The following is a 27,999-nucleotide window of genomic DNA, read 5'->3' on the forward strand; positions in this document are numbered from 1 at the left end:
GGAAGATTTTCCGTAGAGTGGGGTCGCAATGGTTGCTTAAAATTGGCTGGGCGAAACTTCTCACAAATTCCACATGATTTTATGTAATCTATAATGCTAGATGGCATGCCTGGCCAATAAAATAACCCTCTACCTCTAGCCTTAGTTTTAGTTTCTCCACAGTGACCCTCATGTAGCAACTTAAGGACATACGATCTCAAAGCACCTGGAACTACTACTTTTTCCCCTAGAAAAATTAAACCCTCTTCAAAACAAAGATCATTTTTTAGCTTATAATATGGTTTACACTCATCAGATAACTTTTTATAAACTGGCCAGGCTGACTTACAAAATTGACTTATTTTACTCAAGACCACATCTTTGCTAGTTTCCAATTGAAACTGAAACAGACGCTCTTTTGACATTGGCAGATGCTTGCTAATGGAATGGACTACCTCTAGCATTTGTGGGTCATCAAGGACATGGTCTGTAACATAAGAGCGTGACAAATGGTCGGCAAAATGCATAAGTTTACCCGGTAAATAAGTAACATTTAAATGATACTTCAATAATTTCAACCTTAGTCGCTGCAAACGAAAAACACCAATTTGATGCACTGGTTTAGGCATAACATTGATTAGGGGTTTATGATCACTCTGAACCAGGACTGGTTTGCCATAAATATAGTAATGAAATTTGGAAGCTGCAAAATAGACTGCTAAAAGCTCTTTTTCTATTTGTGAATAATTGCACTCACTACTGGTGAGTGATCTTGAGGCTATGTGCACTGGTTTAAGACCTTTAGGACCTTCCTGAAACAACGTACACCCTAGCCCACTTTGTGAAGCATCGCTTATCAGATGAAGCATACCTCTCTGACAGGAAAGGAAGGGCCATAAATGTCAAACACTTTTTATTAATCTCTTAAGCAATAGGGTAGTTTCCTTAATAAAAGAACATGAAAGGCATTTATTGCGATTCATTACCCACTATTAGTGTATTCATAATATACAAATTATTTCGTTCTAGAAATCCCAATTTAGACGAATGTTAATGGTCAATTTTAACTTCTTTGAAAAAGACCAGATTGGCGCCCATGCGATGCCACTCCGCGTGACTTCACAGGGACCTACATGCTATATGAGTAGTCAAGAGTTTTACATCGTCTGAGATTACCAATGCATGCATGAGCCACAGACTTCAGGGAAACGTCTCTCAATAATCACCTATTAAAACTGCCAATGGTCAGAAAGTTTCCTTCGTTTGATAAAGTATTAACAATCCTTATTTAAGCCAAGCGCTATGTGCCAGCAGGGTACTCTGCTATCTGCTAGCAGCCAGCATTGCAGCAGCGCACAATATCCTCGCCCCAGCGTCACCTCACACGGCGAAAGCGGGATCAAGAATAACGTCAGATTCTGGATTCTTTTCCCAGAATTCATACTTAGCCGTCATATTTTCACGCGCTTGAAATTTTTCACTGTTCATTTAATTACGAAAAATAGATATCGTCATTTAAAAATCTGAAAGCTTGAAATACGTACTCTAGGAATAATAATCTTTCAATTTAGGCAATAAAAATAATAGGAAACCACCCTATTGATGAAGCCCCTTTTTTAAACTGGAGCAGGGTTCTCTTAGTACTCTCAAATCCAAAAGCAATGTTTGTCCATGGAGGCCCTAAACTCTCAAAATCTCGTTTAATGTGCAGCAGTGAGTGAATATTAAATATCATAAATTCTTTTCCAACATCCTCTTGGCACAAGAAAGCATGCCTAAAAATGAGACAATGAGCTACATCTAAGTCACTAGGCATAACAGACTTTTGAAATATAATGTGAAGGCTGGTTGAAGTCATGCTAAAATCAGGGCCGTTTTAAGGTATTTGTAGGCCCTATGCACTTTCAAAGTCCCTCCCCGGCTTCATTTTAAATATTTTTTCAAGAATGCACCCGCACTTCTTTGCGATTTGAAATATAAATAAACTTTACGTATTGTTAAATATTCTATGCATACTCTATTCAATGATGATGTAGTAATTCCGGTGTTACATCATGCGCTTTGCATTTGTTGTTTAACGTTTATGGTGTACTTCTTTTTTCTTATAATTTTTTAAATAGTAATGAAAGTACTTTTAAATAAAGATGTTTGATGGATACAAGAGGAAACAAGAGAGTGGATTAGAAAAGCTGAAGAAAAAGGAGGAGAAAGAAAAAGAATTGAAAAATAATCGGGGTTCGTTGCTGCAATTTATGAGCAGAGACACTGATTGCATTGCTGGTAAAACTAGTAATACTAGTGATAATGACATTTCATTCCTTTCTTCAGCCACAATGGACACCAACAACCCCGTAATACCATAAAGAATGTTGCTGGACTGTGCTGAAAAAAGTGAAACAACTGAAACAAGTGTTACAAAGGAAAAGGTATCTGTAAATTCTGTTATGGGTCATGCTGAAGCTGCTGTGTTTGATTACCCTACAGACTCAGACTGTATATATTAGGGTCAGTAGGAGATGCTAGTTTGAAGCATGAGATGCATGACAAAGAATACAGTTATTCAAGTGATCGAGCTAATTGGAAGATAACTGAACATCTAAGAAGTTATTATACTGAACGTCTTCCTTCACAAACTTTGGTGTCAGATTTTACATTAAAGGATAGACAATTTGGTGACAAGATCAGATATGCACGCGAAAAATATTTTTCTAGAAGGCTAACAAATTTTGCCGCGCGAGACTGGCTTCTCTATTCTCCTTCAACTGGTGAAGCGTTTTGTTATGTGTGCAAGCTGTTTGTTTACAACACCGGGTCTGCAAATCAGTTTATCGATGATTTTGATTACTGGAAAAATGCCATCGCAAGGATTGCATCACATGAGAAGTCGAGGGATCACATTGCTGTTCTGTTAAGGATGTTAGAATATCAACAGACATCTAGAATTGATGAAAAACTGCAAAAGGAGAAGCAAAAACTGTGAAAATACTGGACTAATGTTCTCAAGAGAAGAGCTATTGAGATAAGATTTCTCGCTGAAAGAGGGTTACCTTTTCCCGGTGACAGCCATTGACATAACTGTTATAACAGTGGAAATTTCCTTGGTTGCATTTAGCTTTTAGCTGAATTTGATCCCTTTCTAAAGGAACACATTCCAATTGAACAGGGCGATGGTAAATTTCTTTTCGATCTGTTGGTACTTGGTTGATCTGAGTACTCTCAAACTTCATGGTATAGATATCGACAATTGCATATTGCAGTCCTATGACAATGCGAGCAATATGAGTGGGATTTATTCTGGAGTACAAGCTAGATTTACAGAGATTAATAAATTAGCATAGTGGGTGCTATGCGCTACCCACAGCTTAAAGTTGGTAGGCTCATCTGCTGTGGAGAGCTGTTTAGTTGTAGTCAACTATTTTGCTATTGTTCAATCAGTCTACACGTTGCGATGGTTAAGATTGAAAGGTGCCTGAAAGAAAAAACCTTAATGTTGCAAGGGCTCTCAGCAACAAGGTGGTCAGCACGAAATGACGCTGCTAGAGCTTTTTATGCCAATTATAAGGAAATTTGACAAGCATTGTCTGATGTTGCTATAAGCGAACATCAACCACCATCATCTGTCCATGAAGCCAAATTGCTCATGAAGAAGTTGAACTATTTCAAGACAATGTTACTGTGTGTGATTTGGAAAGACTTGCTCCAAAAAATTGATATTGTCAAAAAAGGTCTACAGGAGCCTGGAATTGATTTATCAACCATCATCGACTTGTATGACAGTCTTGTTCTTAACTTTCATAATACATGTGATAAATTTGAAATGTACGAAGGTATAGCAAAAGAGCTCTCACAAATGGAGTATAAAGAATGCGTACAAAATGCAAATGACAACGACACCGATTTCATGATGAAGTGGTGGATGGCAATGTGTGGTGGTTTTAGGTATGAGTCCTAGTGAAAAAGTCCGTACTCAGTCTTTTTATGTTATCATAGATAGACTTATTTCTGAGAAGGGAAAACGGCGAGCAGTCTACACAACACTACATGAAAGGTTCAGCTTTCTTATGGACAGATCTCTGTCAACTGATCAAACAGTTTCTAAAGCCAAGTAACTAATTGAGATGTACCCATCAGATCTGGAAGAGGTATTTACTGATGAATTTCTTTTATTCTCACGAATGTTTGCTGACAAGAAAACTGTGGCTGAAATTCTTACTGCACAGATACAGAATAGGCTGGTGACAAGTTTTCAGAATGTAAATTTTGCTTTCCAGGGCTGCTATTCTGGATGGAATAGCATTATGCTATTCTCCGATATTGCAACCGATGTTGCTATAATACAGCATATTGCAACGCATATGCTATTCGGTATTCAGAACGGTTGCAATTCGTGTTTTTACTACACCGGAAGACGTAATTCTCAAAATAGCATAGGCCCGTTGCAATTCACTATTCTGAACGGCGAAATGCAACCGGTGGGGTTGCAATAATATTACGCGGTCTTCGAGGCCGAGCTATTCGGTATTGCAACCCAAAAAACGTGCGGATTGCGATGTCGAATTGTTTTTCTGAGGTTAAAGTAACCTTACCAACTATTGAAAAATGGAATAATAGCCAAAAATAAAATTATATCTGCTTTATTTTAATTAAATAATAGTAGCATAAGTGATTAATATTTAACTAGTTAATTTTAATTGGTTAGAAATTAACATTCGAGCTTAATATATGAAGCACAAGCTTGCTTCATCGACAGTACGAAAACAATATCAATCAATGCAAAGAATTACTACGATTAGCCCAAATTTCCGTGTTTTATTCATATTTACAATTCATAATTTTATTTCATCACTTGACTTGCTACTAAAAATATCCTCAATGTAGGCTATCAGGTCGATTCTTGAAAATTTTCAAGCTTGTGTTAACACACTAACTCGCCAAATTTAATAATAGTTATAGCTTTCAATGAAAACCATACATTACCATAATAATACCATATACTTTGATCAGCCGTTCATTTCATCAATTGAACAGTATATACAAATACATGCAACGAGTCGAAATTATTTTCCCCACTATTCGCTACCTTCTACAATTATAACTTAAAATTTACTAAATTATAACACGGGCAGTCGACTTGAATTACTTGCTTGAAAACAAAGGATTTCTCCGAACACCAATAAAGTTTCCGAACAAATATGATTCACCACAATCGTTTAATGGAATATCCACGTACTTACATCATAAATGCAATATATATCGTGTGGAATTCAATACAAATTGTTTCCTCTATAGACAAGTAAGTTATTCACACAATTAAGTTTCAGTATATCGGCACAGTTCAGGGTCTACCAAATATTTCAGTGAGCACATTAAAATCAGCTGATGCGAAAACAATGACATCTGACACAACAGCACTTTCCACACGATTCACTATAGCTAGATTCACTTTTTCACAGCTGTTCCATCCATCCTCAAATTCACCATCACCTCCCTTTTTTCCAAATCTGCAGCTGAAATATCGATACTATTTCATCATAATACATGAGAGCACAGCGGTGACGTTGCCACCTACTTCATTTCCTAAACAGAGATTGAATACTGAAATTAGGGAGTCATATAATATGAAGCTAGTATTAGAAACGAAAGCTTCTAGTCCATACAGTAAAGCTAGATCGTCACGATCAAAGCAATAAAAGTTGGTATATATTTATTTTGACATGCAACGAACAGACAGACTTCGAAGCCTAAGACAATTACGAAGAAAATCAAACATATTTAGCTTTCAATGATTATTTCGCATAACACATATCTCACGATAAAGGACCGATCGGATATAGGTAAATGATTCAATATTTATACCCGATGAATCATCATTATAACAGTAAAATTATGTCCTAACCCACCTGTCTGAAGCCATTGTGATATTATCACAACAACAACAAACAGCTGATTTCCTAAACGAGATTTACAAAGCGTATTATATATAAATCCACGGTTTAATATAATTTTTAAATGCAAATGAAGCAATTATTTGTAATTGCAAGTCAATATTCCGTAAAATACAGAAAAATAAATAAAAAAAGCCGTGAAGACGATGGACGACACTACCATCGAAACGTCGGCAGATATGGAGAACCTTATCCGGTGGGAAACCCGAAATAACTTCATCAATATAAAATATCTTCTCCTCATTGGTTACGAAAACTGTTCAGAAAGTTTTTCATACGGGAAGGGGCGGAGCTTCCAAATAGCTCGCGCAACAAATAGCATGATGCTGTTCCGAACAAAATTATTACTACACGTCATTCAGAATACGGGGTCGTTGCAATAATGACCCGCAGAATAGCATATGCTATTTATTGCAACGCTTATCCAGAATAGCAGCCCAGATCTATCTTACAATTTTTGGAACAAGTGCTGAACATGTTAATGGAATTCTATTAAGAGTATACCCAAATTCCAAGCATTTAAAACAGCAATGAATCTAATAAAGTTCTAATTACATCGTATACAAATTCTAAGCATTTCAAATACCAATGCATCTAATTAAGTTCTATTCAAGTACAGTGAATGTAATAGAATTCCATTAACAGTATAGAAAAATTGCAAGCATGTAAAAAAGCAATGAATCAAATCAAGTTCTATTAACATCGTATACAAATTCCAATTAATCTAATCAAGTTCTATTAAGGTACAGTGAATGTAATAGAATTCTATTAACAGTATACACAAATTCTAAGCATTTAAAACAGCAATACATCTAATCTAGTTCAATTAATATCGTATACAAATTCCAAGCAATTTATTAGCCTATTATTTAGCTAGCGAACGATACACCAGTACACAAAGCACGTCCGTACTCGTCCATGGCTACAATCCGAGAAACCATTCCACGGAGCGTCAACTGATGGCGAGGGGATTCGGACAGCGCAGGGAGCAAAGGGGATAGCAACTTCGATCGGCAACGCCGCCACATTTATGCGCCACAGTCGCCGTGACGTAATGGGATAGGGGTGGGGGCACAGATGGTGGGGGGCATAGCAGAAAGCTCTTCCAGCGTTTCCGTTGTAGTTTGTAATTAACATCATCAGATGTTTTATATTAAGTATTTTTCTCAATTAATGCTATTATTCTGAAATCAACTAAATATTTTCTATCGTTTCTTTCACTTGACAGTTCTAGATCATTATATTTAATTAGAGTAATCGGAAGCCACACATTCACTTCAGTTGAGGGTGGTTGGTTGTCGTGAAATAAAGAATCCCAATGTTAGTTTAAATGTTTATTTAAATCAACTACGTCGTACAAGGAAAGACTAAATACATTTAATTGGCTTTTACATTAAATTGGCTGTTCGTTAACGTTTACGATAAGCTAAACGGAGTCCGCACTTCAAAAACCATGGTTGCAGCCATAAGTATAACAATGATTTTGTAAGTAAAAAGCGGAGAAAACATATTTAAAATTACAGTGCATTTTTTTATACTTTCACTCAGTGAGTGCATGCATGAGAAAAGTCGGCAGAACATACAAACAAATCATTGCATTATAAATCAAACGAAACGGAGATGTGAGAAGCACAAAATTTGAATTTAATAAAAAAAAGTCACCATACGTACTAATAAGAGGAACTAAAATCTCTAGAAACATCTATGGCATTCGATGGAGTATGAATTAAAAGAATAAACCTGGGATCAATTATATGGCATGCCCTTTGCGGTAAGCCTGAAGCTGAAACACGAGCATCACATCCACGGAAGTAACTTTAAGAATAGCCAACACCATTCAATATCTGAAAATTCCAAATATACATGTGTATTGTAAAAATTAATGCTTTGTAAGCAATATGTAAACTATACTTTTTCTAATAATGCACTTAAATGAATAAGAGTGAAATTCGTAACAGGTGATGAATTTATAAAGGTGAAAAGCCTGGATGAAACAGACGTGGGAAAATTGATTCCAAGTTACATATATAATAAATCATTATGTAATCCTAAAGTAATTACACAACAGTACTCACATCAATTCATTACGGGAGAATGAATGCACTTTAAAAGGCTCGTCGCGAATACGCCATCTTCAGCAGTTGATAGCACCACGCTTCCTAGCCGAAGACAGAAATTTTTTAATTCCTTGCCGGCAGCCGGCAGGCCAGCAACCGATTTTCAGAATTCCCTTCTGTGATTGGCTCTTCAACCATGTATACCAGGCTTAGGAGAACAGACGTTTTCGAAAGTTTGGTGCCATCGACTGCAGCGCCTCTGGCCGTGCCGATTAAAGTTATTTCCCCCTGTACCGCGCTGTCCGACCCCCCTCACCTATCAGTTGATTCACCGTGACCATTTCATTCCCCCAGTTCCTACCACGCCACCCAAAAGGCGCCACAGTCGCAAACAACTGACAAACAATAATAGCACACAGTAGAATATATAAAACAACTCTCTCCCCTTATTTTTACAATACAAAAGCATAAAATGTTCACACATTAAACAAAGCAGACACACAATAACTGATAGTAATCACAACTCAAAACAAAAAGTCTTTTAGGTCTGTACAATATCATCTAAATGAGCTGGAGGTGAATGTGTCCGCCGAGGCCGAGATGAATTTGGCTCTGTAGCTTAAGGTCTTGCTCCAGGGCTATTACTTCCAGATATGCGGTATATTCCTTCCGGCTCATTGTCAGGAGGACGCGGTCCGAAGATTCCTGTCTTATGAGGTCTGTCCTCATTTGCACCTTTATCTATTGAAAAATCAGAGCAGGGATTAGCATATACAATTATATTATGATTTTTATTACCAATCCATCTGCGACGGAGTTGGTTGACATTCCTACGTTCAACATTACCAGAGTCTGAAATAATTTTAAAGTTATGAGGACCCTCAACTTCAGAAAATACACCCTTCAACCATGGCCCTCCCCGTCCATTATTCCTGTAAAAAACTGTGTCCCCAACAGTGAAGTAATTCGTAGACGCTTTCCTTCTCCCCAGCAGGATGGAGTTCCTCTTTTTCTCATTCAAATTTACATTAGCTGGATGTAGGTTGCCCAAAACAGTTTTTAACCTTCTCCCCATCAACAGCTCTGAGGGAGCTGACCCTTTGGAATTAGGAGTGGCTCTTAATGTGAGGAGGATGTTGGCTAATTCCTTTTCCCATTCATTGTCGAGCAATTTAAGTAGTAATATTTTAACGGTCTGCACCATCCTTTCTGCCAGCCCATTATTAGGCAGGGTTATAAGGTGGAGTTTTGTAATGGGAAATACCATTATTGTGAACAAAATCAGACATCGCCTCAGACCTGAAAGCAGGTCCATTGTCCGTGACAAATTTCATCTGGTAAGCCATGAGTGGCAAACCAGCTGCGCAAATTTGCTATAGTGGTCTTTGATGATAGGGAACCCCGAGTGGAAGCTACCTCCACCCACTTGGACATTGCAACCACAAGAATCAAGAACGTATGACCCAATATTGGGCCAGCAAAATCTATATGAAGCCTAGACCATGGCTTTGTAGGTATGCTCCATGTAATGGTGGTTATCATAGGGGGATTTTTTTGCAGTGAAGAACATTGAGGGCAGGATTTAATTAAAGATTCAATGTCCTCGTCGATCCCAGGCCACCATACATAACTCCTGGCCAGCCCTTTTGTGCGTACAATACCTTGGTTTGTACCAATACCAATGCCTTGGAGGTAGTGGTATTGCCGAAGATATGTAGAACAGTGGCGTAACAGGACCCTGTTGTCTCCTAGTCGTGTTCGAAAGTGTAATTCTAGGGTTATGGGGGATATATTTTCTAGTTGGTTCAAATTAAATGGTACTCACGCTTCTCAGTGTGCAATCTGACTGTCTCTGACATGAACAGCATGACGAAGAATAGTATAGACAGTGTCATGCCAACTTTTATCAGATGTGACCGGTCCATAAAAAATCCAGCCACAAAGCACACCATTATTCCTGAAAAATCGATCATGAAAATAGCATAAGTGGTCAGAAATGAAGATAGTATTGTAAAATCTTCAGAGTTGAAGACGAGGTATTAAAAACTCGCGGATTAAATTGCTTCAAGTGATATGAATGTTATACTACCCACAAAATGTAGAATCGCCTTAACAAGCATTCAGCGGGGAGAATTATTAAGTGTCGTTTCATGAGTCTGAGCTAGATTTACTCAGTTTTTTAGAATCCTAGCTTTATTAATATTTTTACTATAAATTTTGTAATGCTTCATTAAAACTTTCGTGGGTTGTCGTCATGGCGATAAAACCTTTTGAACCATTTCACCGCATCAATATTTTGGTTTTCCTTAGCATTTTCCGACCGATGCTGGTCGCTTAATCAAGGAAATTCGAATTGAATAAGCTACCGACGTTCGGTCGGTGAACGTTGGGGCCATCCAAATATTGACGTGGCAAAATAGTCCGAAAAGTTATTTTATCGCCAATCTTAGCAGTAGTTTTACATGGGCAGTGAGGTAAAAAGACCAAATATTGAAAGATTTTTTTTGTTGGTTGTATTTATTTTTAAAAATATTTTTTAATGCTCGTGTTTTACGTCTCAGCTTCTACATCGGCACAAACTATGGTGAGGTTGTCGTGATGATCACCTCGAGGAGTCAAAACGTGTTGCATCGAAAGAAAAAAATTGAAAAGTACAAGAAAGGCTTGTGCGTTCCTATGACCCCTAGATCTGCACTGGCGGGATTAATTCTAAATTATTCCCGGTAGGACCACTCATGCCAGATAGGTCGAAGGGTAGGAGCCAGACGAAAGGCAGTCCACGTGATGGTGTCACGTCTAAAACACTGTTGGAATTGAAGTGGGAAACCCTACCAAATATCTCTTCCCTGAAAACATGGAGTACAACCAAAAGAGCCTCGGAATCTCATCGCCCGGGACCCGTCCGCAAAGGGCGGGTGTCGGGCACGGCATCGAGGTCGGCAAGGTCCTCGGGGTCGTCAACATGCGAAATCCTTCCAGAGACTTATCATCATCAGCAGCATCAGTGAGGAGAGAAGAAAAGATGACAAAGAAGATGGAGAAGAAGAAGTCGGCTATAAAAGTAGGGACGTGGAATGTGAGGACTATGATGAGGGCGGGAAAGATAGAAAATATCAAAAGGGAAATGGATAGAGGGAGGATCTTAGGATTATGCGAAGTGAGGTGGAGCGATGGGGGGGACTATTGAAGTGATGGGTATAGGGTTATATATAGTGGAGGGGAAGAAAGCCAGCGAGGGGTAGCTTTAGTATTAAACGGGAAGATGGGTAAGCGTGTGGTAGGTGTAGACTATGTGAGCGATAGGATTCTGGTGGTAGAAATTGAGGCACGGCCCACCAACCTTGTGCTGGTCCAAGTTTACATGCCCACTAGTAATCATAGGGAGGAAGAGTAGATGAGGTGTATGAACAGCTCGAGGAAATAATTAGAGACACACCGGGTAAGAAAAATCTGGTAGTGATGAGGAACTGGAACGCTTCAGTCGGGAAAGGGAGGGATGGAAACGAAATAGGAGAATTTTGATTACGAATTTGGAACGACAGTGGTGAGAAAGCAACTGAATTTTGCAAGAGAAAGAAGTTATTCATCACAGACACGAGGTTCAATCATCATAAAGGGCAAAGATACACATGGAAAAGTCCAGTGGATGTGGGGAGATTTCAAATAGACTACATTATGGTATGACAGAGGTTTAGGAATAGTGTAAAAAAATCGCGCAGCTTCTCAGCAGCAGATGCGGATTCAGACCACAACCTAGTACTTATGAAATGCAATGTAAGATACAAAAGACTCATGAAAGGCAGGAGGGTGAGGAAATGGAATGTAGAAGCACTGAAGGGGAGTATGAAAAGACAATATCAGGAACCCGTGGACATTAGTGTACGGGAGGTTGAACGTACGAATACTGTTCAGGAAAGATGTGATAATATTAAAACTGCAATAGCCAATGCGGCGGAGAAGTTAATTGGCTACGTTGACAGCAGAAGGATAAAGAAGCCTTGAGTTACGGAGGCAATGGTAAAAGAAATGGAGGAGAGAAGGAAGTGGAAGAACGTGGACACAGAACAGGGCAAAAAAAATGTATAGGGAACTAAATAAACGATTACGACGTGAAACTAAGAAGGTATGGGAGGCTTGGTGGAAAAGACAGTGTGAGGAAATGGAAAAGTTCCAGACTGATGGAAAAGTAGGCACGTTGCACGCCAAAGTGAAGTCGCTATCGGGCGGCAAAAGAGGACAAGTCATGTCTAAAATTAAGGCTAAAAATGGGAGGATGCTAACCGAGAGAGAAGAGGTACAGAGTAGATGGAATGAATACGTGGGGACCTGTATGACGGAAGAAACAGGCCGGAGAGATTGACTATAGAGGAGGAAAGTGCAGTGGAAAATGATAATCTTGGACCGGGGATATTAGATTTGGAAATAGAGAGAGCACTTTGTGATATGAAGGCTCGGAAAGCAATAGGCGTGGACAATATCCCGTATGAGCTTCTGAAGAATCTAGGGAAGGATAGTAAGAAAAGGTTTTTCGAACTAGTGCGCAGGATCTATGAGGAGGGATGTTGGCCGGATGATTTCGTGAAGACGGTTTTAATTCCACTTCCGAAAAAGAAGAAAGCTGTGGAATGCGGATATTAATGAACTATCAGCCTAATATCACATGCGGCGAAAGTGGTATTGAGGATATTGAACAGACGAATGGAGGCAAGGGCAAACGAGTATTTGGGCGAAGATCAATTTGGTTTCAGAAAAGGGAAGTCAACTCGTGATACAATATCAATTATGAGGTCCATCGTGGAGAGGAACCAGGAATATGACTAGGACCTATATGTCTGTTTCGTGGATTTTGAGAAAGCATTTGATAGGGTGAACTGGGTAAGTTAATGGATATTCTCAAGAGAATAGGTGTAGATTGGAGGGATAGACGACTGATTCGTAATCTTTATATGGCCCAGACTGCGCAAGTGAGGGTAGCGGACGGAGAATCTGGGTGGGCAAGCATTGCCCGAGGTGTAAGATAAGGTTGTCCTCTATCGCCGCTGCTTTTTAACGTGTATGCTGAGGAGATGGTAAGAGAATTGTGGGACGAGTTGGAAGCTGGAGTAAAAGTGGGTGGAATGATGTTGAAATCGGTAAGGTTCGCGGATGATCAGGCGCTGATTAGCCAGTCAGCGGGGGGACTACAGGCTCTAGTGGGTGCGTTAGACGAGCGGTGCGAGGAGTTTGGGATGAGGATTAATCACAAGAAGACTGAGGTAATGCGGTTTTGTAAAGTATCGCGAGCGAGGAATGTGAGACTAAAGATAAAAGTAGGTGGGGAAAAACTTGAACAGGTAGAGCAGTTTAACTATTTGGGCAGCACATTAGAGGATAATGGACACAGTAGCAAGGACATCAGGAAGCAAATTGCATTAGCATAGGAGGAGTTCATGAAAAGGAAGGAGCTTCTGAGAGGATCGTTATGTAAGAGTTTAAAGAAAAGGTTAGTGAAGAGTTTGATTTGGAGTGTAGCTCTCTACGGTGCGGAAACGTGGACTCCGAGGAAAGACGATGAGAGAAGATTGGAGGCATTCGAGATATGGGTATGGAGAAGGATGGAGAGGGTGAAATGGACGGAGAGGAAAAGGAACGACGAAGTTCTGGACATGGTTGGTGAGGAGAGGCTGGTTTTAGATGAGATAAGAAGGAGACAGAAGGCTTGGATGGAGCGAGTAAGCGGAGAGGAGATGTTGAAAACGGTGTTAGAGGGTAGAATGTTAGGGAAACGAGGGAGGGGACGGAAAAGAATAGGATTTTTAGATAGATTGAAAGGGAGTAGGCCTAACAGTGAATTAAAGAAGGCAGTGCTGGAAGGAAAGGCAGGCTTCCAGATAACTTCTTGAACACTCCATGGAAACCTACCTTAATCGGTAGAATACTATAATAATAATTCCACGACATCATACCCCTACACGTTACAAATTGAATCTCTTTGTTAGGGACGAGAGAAGTTTCTACTACTCACCAAAGTTCCCCATTGACATGAGCCACAAATCCAGAAATTTCCGCGTTTTTGGTTCCATGGTTTTTTCCATATATATGGGCAGCGATATGGGTAAAATGGCCACGCATAAGCCAGCCATGCCTATGCTTACGATCACCATGACTATGTCTGTGTTGATAGTAAGTATCAGCCAAGCTGTGAACACGAAAAGACGAGTTAGACATCATATGGTGACACCAAGCATCCAGCTCTCACAATTGGTGTTTTAAAGATAATCGACGTGGACGATAGGCGTTCTTTCACACTCTTTATAATTTGATTAACTTTTGTTTGTTTTGACTTGGTTCTTATAAACCCACAATTTCACAACAAATTAACTCGGCGTAACATAACTTATTATGAGCAATAGCAATTAATAATTCTTCCAATTGGAGCACTTACCGCGAATCAATCGTTTTTGTAGGACTTGTGATAATTTTCATGCATGTTCAATGAAAAAATATATTTATTACCACCAGTTAATTTCAAGAGAAATTTTAGTTATCCTCAAATGTCTATCCCAAGTCGAGTATCGCCATTGTAAGTTGCTGTAAATCAGCAAACGCTTCTTGTAAGGGATTATATCCATAGTTAAGCCAATCGTATACATGTTGAGTTGTTGTATAAAGGCTTGATTTTAGCATAGTGGTTGATTAAAAATCAATGATACGCCGCTCACTCTCTGATCCAACCCGGTTACTGGTTTTGGGGAGCTTGGTGGTGTAATAGGGTGCTTTCATTTTATTTTTCATTGCCTAAATCTAAAGATTATTACTACTGGAGTACGAATTTTACACTTTTAGATTTTTAAATGACGATATCTATTTTTCGCGATTAAACGAAAAGTGAAAATTTTCAAGCGCGCGAAAATACGACGGCTAAGTAGGAATAATGGGAAAAAGTCCGTGTGACGTATTTTTGGTTCCCCCTGCCGCCTTGTGAGGTGGCCTTGGGACGAGGCTTGAGCGCTGATACGACGCAGGATGCTTGCAGGAAGCAGAGTACCCTGCTAGCTGGTAGCGCTTGGCTTAAATAAGGATTATTATTCCCGTATCAAACGAAGGAAACTTTCCGAATTTAAGTATATTTAATGTGTGATTATTAAGAGATGTTTCCTTGAGCTCTGTGCCTCATGCATGCATTAGTAATCTCATACGATGTAAAACTCCTATCTACTCATATAGAAACTGGGTCCCTGTGACGTCACGTGGAGCGGAATCACATTGGTGCCAATCTGGCCTTTTTCAAATGAGTTTAAAGTTGACCGTGGCCATTCGTCTAAACTGGGATTTCTAAAACCTAATAATTTGTATATTATGAATACACTAATGGTGGTTAACCCTTTCATTGCGTAGCATTTTCTCAGAGTTGTTTCACATTGGCGGAGAATTTCTTTTCACTGCATTGACTTTGTTTTTCGAAAATATGAATACAATTTCAATAAAAAAAGGATTTTTATATTCATTTGAGTATTTATTAAACAATTTGTTCATGGCATCACAGTGATGCCATCCGCACCCATGTGATATATGCTCCGGATATTTATGCAACCCGTTACACAAACATAAGGAACGACGGACAACATATTTTTACGTAGCAACTAAGAAGCATGAAATAATTTCTGAAATGATGGCGGAATTGGATTATAAATAAGATAAATATTTTTTCAGATGTAATCCACTATCCCTGCATCATATTTTGGGTTAATAAAAGTTTTCGAATTTTAATTTTTACATTTCTAAATTTTTAAATTTACTAGTAACATAGATTGGCATGCAAACATATGAAAGTTATTTGATCTTTTTGACATTTTATATTGCGTTAATGCTGCAAAAATTAACTAATAATTCTGAAAGGGTTCAAACACAGCCCTGGAACTTCTACTCATCGTACAACATCAGTGGTAGGTATACTGGTTTGCCACTTTTTAGTCGTTCTTAGGACGTGAGGAGGATTATATCTTCTGTTTTTCCTTACAGTTTCAGTGGTGTAAGTGTCTTTTTTGAGTAACTCAATAGATATTTGAACAGATTATTATAATTTTCTCAGTAGGGTAGCCACAGGAGGGAGTTATGGATTACAACCCCCGTTGAGGCGCCAAAAATGGGTAAATTGGCCCCCGCACCCTGTGGAAGGGCACCAAAATCTCCGGCAAAGACCCCCCATTTCAAAATCGTGGCTACATGACTGTATAAACTGTGACCACAGAGAAGAAATCTGTCGATTAATTTTCGCACGACTTTGTTTGCATGTCCTCTGCCTCCAACATCAGGATCCTCCGGCCCAGTGTAAATTATAGCATCTTGCACGAGGCCATTAGGCTCCGAAAGCATGTATAATGTTATACAGTGTTTGTGACACCAAAGCAACATGGACTCATGAAGCAGGGTTCTTTACCCGAATAGTAAATTTCTTTCATTCTTTGAGTGAATAAATTCAAAAGGGCCGAATTTTATGCCAGGGGTCTCTTGGTATCGGATCATCTACTCCAGGGTTCCAGCCAAAATGTATGCAATGGAAAATTAGTTAAAATCGGTCTCGGGAAAAATTGCTGTGACGGCAAGAAAAATCGAAAATATTTTCCTACCTTTTCCAATAATCTGGAATCATCTTACAATACTTCATACAATCATACATTAGGTATATCAGACCAAAAATATCTCCCATTCCCCACGAGTAATATTCCTATGCTTGGTTATCCTTGAAGAACTGCATGTTGAGACGCATTGGCAATATGGACCAAAGCCTTTCAGACGAGAATATTTCCTCCTGCTCCCGCATACTTGAATCCTGAAAGTATACCTCAGTTAACACCTATAACATATACTTCAATAAAATACATAACACCTACAAAATACACAAGAATGATGAGGTTGCTCTTTTGCAGGCAGAAAGAGATGTGAGCGTCAACATTTACAACCGACGTACAAGAAATTTGTATCTGTCTAAATGTGTATGTTCCAGATAAAACGGCAACGTATAATAATCCAAAAATAATTGTTTCTTTGAGATTAGAAATTTTGCTGACTTTCTTTTCTGATTATAATAGCTCTATTTGGTCAAAGTAAAATATGTAAATTGCTTCAAAGTTAAAAAACAACCTTCGCGGTGAAGACCCAATGCAGTGTTCCATCTATACACTTGAGGAAATTGTGCCAGAGGTAGTTTTATTGCGAGGAGATATTCTAAGCCTAGTTCACCAAAGGCTGATACATAAACGGTCCTTGGGGTTTGAAAATAGGTATAAAATTAAAAATGAAGGTTTCTCCCATATTCCACTAAGAGGCTAAATATATGTAAATACTGAAATGCCCAATAGAAAAAGGCCATACGGTAATATTAGAAAAAATAAAATCTCTATAGAGGAGTGAAAATGCACGCAATCGAAAGATGTCCGAAAGAGAGACTGTACTAATGTCGAGAGTCGCAAAATCTGAGAAGGAAGAGCTGACCTTCTCCATGGCATGCACACAACAGAATACTTGCATGCATTTCTAATAAGAATGGCAAAAATGCTTCTAAAAATAGAGATAACAGGCGACTCAGAGCGACTTGTAGTCTATTCCGCGGTGACGTAAAACGACTCTTTTATTTGAGCCCCGAAATTCTATTATTTTTTTCCCCGAGGATTTCCCCAATTCTAATTTCTCATTCAAAATGAAAAAATATAAAAGTTTTCCTAGAACTTTTATTTTTTCTCGTGAATAACGAATTGGTGGTCGTAATTATTTCCACCTAGTAACTTTAACAAACTCATACGAAATAAATGAGAAAAAGTCGAAAAAATCTATTCCTTTTTCCGTAACCAATGTAATGAAACCCCCATTTGAAAGGATCGTTCAGAAAATGAGTTGCAAATATATTATGGAAGAATGTTATGAGTTATAACGGCATTATGTAAATATTAAGTTTAAACAATAATAAAAACGTCAACAGATTATTCAACTGTGTTTAGCGTGTATAAAGTGACCGTATTTTGAAATACGAAAATATTTTTCGTCGATGAGATGGAAGGAAGATTATGTCAAAATATTGTTTACAAAAATGTTAATAGGACTAAAACGAGAATAATGACCTTCAAATGTGGCTACATTTAGTACAAATATTCAGAATTGTAAAGAAAATATCACATTTAAATTTTTTTGTAATGGCGAAAAATCTTACAAATTGAAAAGTACTCCATAAATATTTTTAAAAATTACTCAACAAATATGAACTTTTTTAAAAAACGGAAGGCATATCCAGGTAGCCTAATCCATTGCGCGTGCGGGTTACCATCTTGAGAGTAGACAGAACAGAGCGGAGGAGCGTAGGGAGCGATTGATGGACATAGGTCAGCGTGGCATCAATGTGATGCCACCCGCCCGTTGGCACGACCTACGCTGGGCATCAATGCTATGCCATCCGCACTCAAAGGGTTAAGGAATCAAAATCATTGCATTTCGTTTTCTTTGATGAAGGAAACTACCCCATTGGTGGAGCACTTGTAATTGATCAAAGGGTTTCGGGTTCAAATCCCCGATAGCCCCTCATAGAAAGCCTCACAAAAGCGCAAGGTGGCGAAGGGAAAGGAACTTGCAACCCTACCCTGATATTCATACGCCGTGGTTTAGCCTGGGTTGAGCTCTACTCTCATCTAACTTGTGCGGCTGGGATCACTGAGTGAGTGATTGAAAAATTAAAAATGTCCATTTACATATAATGTTACCTTGATTTAGTTTGCTTGGAACATATTTATTGCAGTCGTTTGCTTTTAAATTTACTTGACCTAATCAAATGGCTGACATTGAACGGAAGCTGTTTATGTACATTTCATTTTAACTTGATTCCTTTTCTTTCAAATACCACGAGAGACAAGTCAACTTGTATTTAAATCGTAGGAATCACATCTTAGTATTCCAAAAACAAGCCGTTCTTTTTCAAAGTTTTTAATAATAATAATCATAAGCCAGTCCTCACATGGTCAGCATCTGCTGTCATGGGCTGCTAATAGAGGAGGTCATACCAAGCGAATAAAATGGACTCGGAAAATGAATGAAGATGTTATGAGAACATTCTACCGAGTGAACAGGTGTGACGATCATCCCATCCCCGTTTACGGACAGCTTCTTCACAGAGAGTTTACACGGATGTATCCAGACTTAAATCTTACAGAGCAAAATATAGCTGATCAGCGAAGTGTTATTCAGAGAAAGGGATACCTCTCAACAATTGATTTGGAAGCCATGAGACGAGAAGTGGGGTTTGAGGTGGACCAGCGTGAGGCGATGGGAGATGTTGATGAGTAATCCCGTATATATCCATCAGAACACTTCGACAAAAAATCCCGTACTGGTAGATATCGATCATCACCTAGAAAACTCACAGGAATTTGAGAGATTCCATAGCTTCTTGGAACTCTATCGCAATACCTATCCGACTAACCGGCCAAACATACCAGTGTTAAAAAATATAACCAAAGCCCTCCCATGCATAGTCAAAGTCAATAGCATTTTGGAAAAACATCTAACCAATGTCCATGCTTTGGATGAAGTGCATTTATTGATCTACTGTGCCGCAGAGACAGTCATTGAGTTAAATGGTCAGAGAACTTATGTACCAAAACTGACGATGAGAAATCAGACGAATTTAAAATCTTATAAACCCGCTTGGAGGATACGATTGAAAAAAAGTATTGACTATTTCAGATCCAAGTCAGATGCCATAAAAGAGTACATGAAAGGAAGCCCATTGAGAAAATTAAAAAAGAAAGTGTTAAATATATGCCGTAATCAAAAAGTAGATATTGACGACCTAACCATCACTCAAAAACTCATTGAGTTAATGGACACATTTAGACAGAAGGCTAAACTAAAAGGGGCGAGACTTAGAAGATATAATGAACTGACAAAGAGGAATATATAAAAGGAGATGTTCTGGAACCAACGAAATAAATGTCTCCGCCAACTGGAACAATCGCCAGAGAGCCAATCGAATTCAGCAGTAAAATCTGTTGACTCGCATGCTTTTCAAAACTCTTGGGAATCTCTGTGGTCTACTCCACAGAGTTTTAACGATAGAGCGAATTGGTTGGATGGAATAAAGAAACATACGGAGGAAGTACCCACAATGTCTTTGGAAGGTTTCACTGCTAAGGATATAACGTCAAAAATCAAGAAGGCAAGTAAATTACCCGAATTAAGACCCGAAATTACTTCCCTCATGCTTAACTGAAGGAAACACATATCTCTTGTTTAAAAAAGGAGATCCATGTCATCCAAAAAAACTACAGACCCATTACATGCTTGTTTGTAATTTATAAACTCTAAACTGCAATAATCTCTAAAAGTATCTACCTACACTGTGATACCAACCACCTCATAGGAGAAGAACAGAAAGGATGCATGAGAGATTCACTTGGTTGCAAGCATCAATTAGCAATAGATGCTGTGATTCTGAAGCAAGCTCAGTGAAACAATAGAAACCTCCATGTAGGATGTATTGACTATGCAAAGGCTTTCGATCAGTATCCCATGATTGGCTGTCGAAAACCATGGAAATACATAAAAAAGACCCGAAAGTACGGGCACTACTGGCTGAGGTGATGAAAACCTGGAGAATCAATTTGCACCTGCAAAACCAAAGAATTTGTTCCCTAAACATCCGAAGAGGAATATTTCAAGGTGACTCACTGTCACCACTATGGTTCTATTTAGCAATAAAGCCACTGTCAACCCTGTTAAGAAATGTAACATCGGATATTGGTTAAATCGTAGCAATGATACTAGAGTCAATCACTTAATTTTCAGGGATGATCTGAAACTGTTCGCCGAATCCAAGGAAAAACTTCAGGTACTCATCAGAACTACGAAAATGCTTTGTGAGGATATATGTATGGAATTTGGACTGGATAAATGTGTCAGTGTGTCATATAAATACTTAGGCATTTATCAAAATCATCGGATAGACCATACTGAATTAAAGAAAGCCCGAGCAAATGCATATAAAAGTCGGGTGACGAAGATCCTGAATACAAAGCTATCTGGAAGGAACATGATATTGGCTATAAATACATGGGCAGTGCCTAAACTGACTTACTCCTTAGAAATTTAAAAATGGTCTGACACGGATCTAAATGAACTGGACCGACTAACTAGGCGACTTCTGAATAAATTCCGATGTTTACATGATAAGGCTTCAGTAATCAGGTAATATATCCCAAGAGAGGAAGGAGGTAGAGGCCTAATAAATATTCTTCGACAATGCCGATCTCAGGAACAGTCAATGAAATCCTCCTTAAAATTGCTAAAGGATGCATTAATGAAAGAGGAAATAAACGCTGACGTGAGATACACACCATTGAATTTTGGAGAGAACCAAAATTGGATCCAAATACCAGACCTAAACGAACAAAAGCAGGAATGGAAGTCTAAAATCTTGCATGCAAAGTTCCCAACAGTCATGCAGGAGGATTGGGTCGACAGAAACGCATCTCTGAAATTGCTCCAAGATGGCTATTTATGCCCGGAGACAGAAGGGTTTGTGATGGCAATTCAGGGCAGAGTTATACGAACTCACAACTATGAAAAAAAACATATTAAAAATTGAAATTGCAGATAAATGTGGAAAATGTGGGAAAACGGGTGAACCCATTGAACACATAACTTCGGGGTGCTCAGCTGTTGCTGGTGATGACTATGTCAATAGGCACAACCAGTTGGCCAAAATTATCCACCAAAACTTAGCAACTACCTATGGACTTTAAAAAAATACTCCACCATATTACAAATACCATCCACCCGCCGTACTAGAGACAGACAGAGAGAAAACACAAAAATATCAGAATTTGGCCGGTGAAATAAAAAATATTTGGAAGTTGAAAGACGTCATCATTCACCCAATGATAATCTCTTCGGAGGGAGTCTTGTCTAAAAGATTCAAAAAAGAAGTCGAAGACCTGGGAATTAAAAAACAACTGATTAACCTCTGGCAAAAAGCTGTTTTATTACAGACCTGCCACATCGTGAGAAGATTCCTGGGTCGGGCATGATCGGACAGTGTAGAATAGGGTGAATTCTCTTCCTTAACATCCGAGCCTAATCCTAAATTGACCTAGGGTTAGGTGAATATTTCCAGCTGGTTTTAATCAGCTGAGAAAGTGCATAAACTCAAATAATAATAATAAAATGCCTTTATTCGGGCGAGGTTGAGACTAAGAAGTCCCTTCTTCCACCTAACCTCAATGGTACGTGCTATAATCACGGTTAACTTGTTTTTTTTACACATCTTATTTACATTAAGTTGAAAAGTAAAATACGATATTATGATAACAATCGGGTAAACTTCTTGTTATTTCGTACTGCTAATTTTTCATGATAATTTTGATTTATTTGCAAATTTGTAATAAAATATTTTGAAGATTATGTTTCGATCCAATAGGAGTTGTATGGAAAAATAAAAAAAGCGTGGAAAGCATGGTTCTATTTTCGTGATATTCATGCAAAAGAAATTATGGGGGAGGCGTTTTTATACACGCTCTCTTTTTGAGCCAATACTTACGTATTATGAAAAGAAGGCTGGTAGATATGATTGTTATCCTACAACCCACAATCCAATTCAATAGTAATCCGAGGGCTCCTCCAAGAACAGTAAAGATTACCATTATTGCTTCCATAACATATTGCTGCAAGGATAAGGAAAAATTTGAGGTCATTATCTATAAGATTATCATTGATTGCTGTAATCCTCTCATACAGCTAAGACCTCATTTACCAGAATGGCATGCACTTATCTGCCATCAATGTATAAACTCTTTAAAATCCGCCACTAGGTTAGCACACGCAATCATTTTACGCATTTGTGTCAGGGATGGAATTCCCATCCCTTTTCCCATCACTCGTCTTGTCCCCTTTGGGTCCCAGAATTCATCGCTGCTATCAACTATCAGCCAATCAGAACGCACGGCGGCATACAGCGATACTAACGCCTCGTTTGGCTTTTAATGGAATGATAGTTGTAAATACGGAAAGTGACGGAATAAGCGATGGAAAAAAGGACGGTAGGAATGACCGTGTGATTCATAAAATGATAGGTCGAGCGATCACTCTTTTGGAACTCCCTGAAAACCCATTGCTGAGGCTAATAATAATAATAATAATATATATTTATTCCACATTGTGGTACATGAAATCACTCTGAGATTCGGATAAATGATCATGTGATTCGGTCTTTAGGATTGTCGACCAGTGATGGTTGTTGGATCTGTAGGTGGAATAAAAAGGAATCTTAATAAGCTGTTTAATACCACACCATGGCCGCTCTCGGTGCGAACGCCCGTTCCATTCCAACCAGACAGAGAGAGAGTCATCCCCCAAGCTATCCCATGTATGCCTCATTCACATTATGATAGTTCCAGCCATCGTCGGAAGTATCGTGCATTCACACAACGATGGTTAAAACCTGTGCTGTCCTCTAGTGCTGACATCTAATTGGGAAATTGACGGTTACCAAAGCTGTTGAGGTATGCATGGACAAGATGGTACCTACTGTGTTCAACGTGTATTTACCGAATAATTTTTCTTCCGCCCATATTCTTCCTTCCTAGAACAAATCCATGAAAAAAATAGAGCTTCACGAGCTTTCCGTCTTCCTCTTGTCGCTTCCGTTTCCGGTCTCCCAGCGCCTAACCATCTTATGCCAGTTCTACACGCTCTGCTCAGCGCCTAGGATCAGCCACCCTAGCGGATGATCTTGCCGTGTAGAGACGTTGCCACGGCTCAGCCGAGGGGGTTGGATCATCTCGCCTGGGACCCCCAGCTTAAGTTATAAGCTGCGCTGTTGTCATCAACTCTCTCTCACATGGCGCGTGTATTTGGATGCGTTCCGTTTTCTTCTGAGTGTGGTTCTTCTCACTGAGCTCATAAATGACAAAGTTAGCGGCGCGTGCTCGAAATGGGATTTTGGATGAGACCAACGTCCTTACTGGAATATTATAATGCGTTCCCAGTGAACAAGAAATTTGAAAGCCTTTACCGTCGTCGCCTTCTCGTCAGCGTTCTTGCCATCGTCTCGCGGTCACCTTCATAGCCATTCTATTGATGATCCAAAACATTCGTAATATTTAATTAACAGAGTCATAATATACCAAATAGATATTTAGGACTTTTTCGATGTAAAAACTTCAAAATTCTCTACTTAACCTGTAGCAAAACCTGAGGAAGTATTATCACCCTAGCCGACGAAAAATCATCTGAATTATTCTAAATTCATCTCCTTCCGTAGAAGTGCCACAGATAATAAGTCGGGAATACACTGATCTGCCAAAATAAATCCGGTAATTATCTGCTTCGCTAGAAATTTTTCCATAAAATGCTTCAGCGCTCGCCCATTATCAAGTGTTCTTAGACTTTCAGTTATTGCCATCAGATGGCGAGGGGTCGACTTAAGCCTCTCGTTAAGAATGGGTTTGCGCTGAGCAATTTGGCTGAGCTAAGCCGGATGAGCTGATCCGAGCGTGTAGAACTGGCAATAGAGGTCCCATAAGCTCTATGCTAACCATCGTAAAGTGGCAACGTTCGGAACTACGTCAACTATAGTCAGGACTTGCATTCACACGACGAGTTCGGTCAAATATCGTTAGGACGATGGCTCGGACGATCCTAACGTGAACGAGGCATTACCACAGATATATACACTATATTGGCAGTGGCGGGGGTGGGGTGAAGCCGTGACGTTCGTTTGGCGCAAGGTGCGTGCGGTTGCGTTTGGCGGCCATGTTGCCTTCACCCACATATGAGTTTGCGTACGTAAGGAACTGGAGGAAAATCGCAATGTGAAAGATAACGGTGGTTTGATTAAGGCTTTTGAATATAGAAAACGTTGTCATTGTCGTTTAAGATACATCAAATTAAAAATAAAGGGAACGATCGTGACACTTACGTGGTAACTTAACCGATCTTTGAGCATAACTGTGACGAAGTTATGAAATTGGTAATGCAAGCAGAGCTCAGATTATTACTTATTCGGTTCCTGCTCAATATATTAGAACTTGAATCCAAATGCAAGGATTATCTCGATACAGAAATATTGTGTGCAAATATAGAAGGGGCGTAGCAGATGGGGAAAATGGTTCAATGCGTCGTCTGCTAGGAACGCTCAGCTTGCCTACAATCGCGAATACATGTCATGGTATTGTAAACCCTCAGCTTTACCAGCGGCATTGTCATGCTATTCGAACAAAATAATTCGACAATTCAAAAGGTTTGATGTTTCCACCAACTGTATGAGTTGTCAATTGCACTGATTTTTAATATAGACTCTCAATTCATAAGATCCTAGAAGAAATGCCACCTAACCTTTCACTGCCATAAGTAATCGGGCGAAAAATATGACTTAATTAAATTTGATTCTACTTCTTTAAGCCCATTACAATCTAGCTTTCTTTGCAAGGAAGGCTGCTTGACGCTGTAAAATGCTTTTTAGAAGTCGTAAAGAGTTGATGCGACTGAATTTCTATTCTTAAGCATCAGAAATATAATTTACAATATTTTATACAGGCAGAGTTTTAGATTTTCCCTCACGATCACCAAATTGGGAAATTGAAAACAAGTTATTGGCTTAATAAACTCACAGATTTGATCCATTATCAGAGTTTAATATACTTTACCTATTGCTGGTAAAGGGTCTATTATTGAAAAGGATGTCTTCATCTCTTTTTTAAGGGTTGGAAGAGTTTTAAAGTATTGCAGATGATTTGGAAACTCCCCCTTACTATTCTACAGTTAAAGAATGGAGCAAAGGGTTCCACTATAAATTCAATGATTTCTTTGATAATTGAAAGAATTGGAGAGGTTGCATATATCTACCGTAAGATTATTTTAGTCTTCCTTATGTTGTAATAATATCCGAAGGGGAAGCAGACTTTAATTTAAATCTTACGTCATGAGGGGGTACGCTTTTAATTAAAATTTGAATCTTGTCAGGATAAGTGATAACAACAGATACCATTTTATATATAGAATCCACCAAATGATCACGTAACTGATTAGCACGAGGTGGATAGGATGAATTATTTTGAATGTAACCAACCTCGTTATGAACCAATTTCCATATAGCCTTGCTCAGGGCTGGATTTACCCAAAGTTATGCTATAAGCACCTCTCCATTGAGCGCCCCTCATCACTTGAGCCCCTCCGCCTCCCTCCCCGAGTTTTATGATAAGGCATAGCCACTCGAATGAGGTAAGGTTCGGAAAAAAGGAATAAACACATATGAATGACAGCATAAGTGTATGCTTGAATTTTTACGCAGGGAAAACATAGACAATTCAGTTAAATAAAACAGATATTCACAAAATCTAAACTTATGCTTTTGAAAGAAATTATTTAAGTTAACAGGCACAATTAAAGGTCCATCATAAATGCTCCTCAGATCTAAACAAGTAATAATACTACAATGGAAATAAAATACGGATATAATATAATAATACAACAGCGGAAAGTACATGGCATAAAGGAAACTAGAGAGAATCTTTTCATAATAACCACACAAAACACTGCTGAATAACGATCATTATGATTTCACGACAAAACACAAAATGGTAGACCATAACCTGCACTTTTCATTTTATAAATTTCGTGGTGATACGTTTAAAAGGCATTCGAAAAAAATTTCATGCGGTGTGAGATGGAAGCGGAGACATTACTTAACGTAAACCATGCTTACCTTATAGGTATCTATTATTTACGTGTGTACAGACACATTTTCACCCCAGGAACTTTTTTCCTCGAAGAGTACTTAAAATTGCACCCCCATACAACGCAGAGGTTCACCATTCTTCTTCTAAAAAGCACCAAAAGCAGTAAAAGTAGCCTCTCTAATACACGGGTGTTAATGGCACAGGAGTAGCGGTCGGTGAAGGCAAGATGGCTAGTTGCGCAAAATTTGTTCTGCCGGCCGGTTTCAGCGCCACCGTGAGGAAAACATTGGGACTGCCAATCTAGAAGTATATATCTGTGGGCATTACAAATAAAAACAAAACACTCCCAATATTCCCTAATATGGCAGACAGCGCATCACCAAGGCGGCAATACAAATAGAACAGAAACAAACAAATACATAAAATCCTCCCCCCTTTTAATCAAGAACATAAAAATTTTCAATTATCTAAGTAAGATAGATAGGCTGCTGCTTAAGATAGGGAGGCTGCTTGGTAATCCGCCTCGGATGGTTATCTTGCCCAGAAGTATAGGGTGGTTTCCTATTATTTTTTTATTGCCTAAATCAAAAGATTATTACTCCTGGAGTACACATTTCACGTTTTTAGATTTTTAAATGACGATAATCTATTTTTCGCGATTAAATGAAAAGTGAAAATTTTTAAGTGCGTGAAAATGCGACGGCTAAGTATGAATGCTGGGAAAACTCCGTGTGACGTCGTTTTGATTCCCGCTGCCGCAAGTGAGGTGACCTAGGGGCGGAGCTTTGAGTGCTGATACGACGCAGGATGCTATCAGGTAGCAGAGTACCCTGCTAGCAGGTAGCGCTTGGCTTAAATAAGGATGTTTAATACCTTATCAAACGAAGAAAACTTTCCGACCTTAGCCAGTTTTAACAGATTATTATTAAGACATGTTTTCCTGAGCTCTGCACCTCATGCATGCATTGGTAATCTCAGACAATGTAAAACTCCTATCTACTCGAATAGAAGCTAGGTCCCTGTGACGGTACGTGGAGTGGCATCGCATTGGTGCCAATCTGGCATTTTTCAAATGAGGATAAAATTGACCATTGTCATTTGTCTAAACCGGTATGTCTAAAACCAAATAATATGCATATTATGATTACACTAATGGTGGGTAACGAATCTCAATCAATGCCTTTAGTTTTCTTTGATGAAGGAAACTACCATAATGGCTACGGCCATCTAGGCTTCTGGTCCCGTGTCATCATCAGTCTCTGTCTCAGGGTTAGGAGCAGTTGAAGGACTACCATTTACCACAAAAGGAGGCTCAGGAAC

The 27,999-nt window shown here is 38.9% G+C and overlaps 1 protein-coding gene across 1 annotated transcript in view; it reads right to left on the bottom strand.

The window, feature by feature from the left end:
- Positions 1 to 7,195: 7,195 nt before the first annotated feature.
- Positions 7,196 to 27,999, bottom strand: part of LOC124154417 (facilitated trehalose transporter Tret1-like) — a 52,795-nt gene continuing 31,991 nt past the window's right edge. The window contains exons 5-8 of the mRNA XM_046528122.1: positions 22,542 to 22,665; positions 13,986 to 14,159; positions 9,807 to 9,938; positions 7,196 to 8,722 (exon numbers count right to left, since the gene is read on the bottom strand). Of these exons, the coding sequence (XP_046384078.1) occupies positions 8,601 to 8,722; positions 9,807 to 9,938; positions 13,986 to 14,159; positions 22,542 to 22,665 (552 nt within the window). The 3' untranslated portion in view covers positions 7,196 to 8,600. The remainder of the gene's footprint in view (positions 8,723 to 9,806; positions 9,939 to 13,985; positions 14,160 to 22,541; positions 22,666 to 27,999) is intronic.

Source organism: Ischnura elegans, chromosome 2 (assembly GCF_921293095.1).
Source record: "Ischnura elegans chromosome 2, ioIscEleg1.1, whole genome shotgun sequence".
NCBI classification, from domain to species: domain Eukaryota; kingdom Metazoa; phylum Arthropoda; class Insecta; order Odonata; family Coenagrionidae; genus Ischnura; species Ischnura elegans.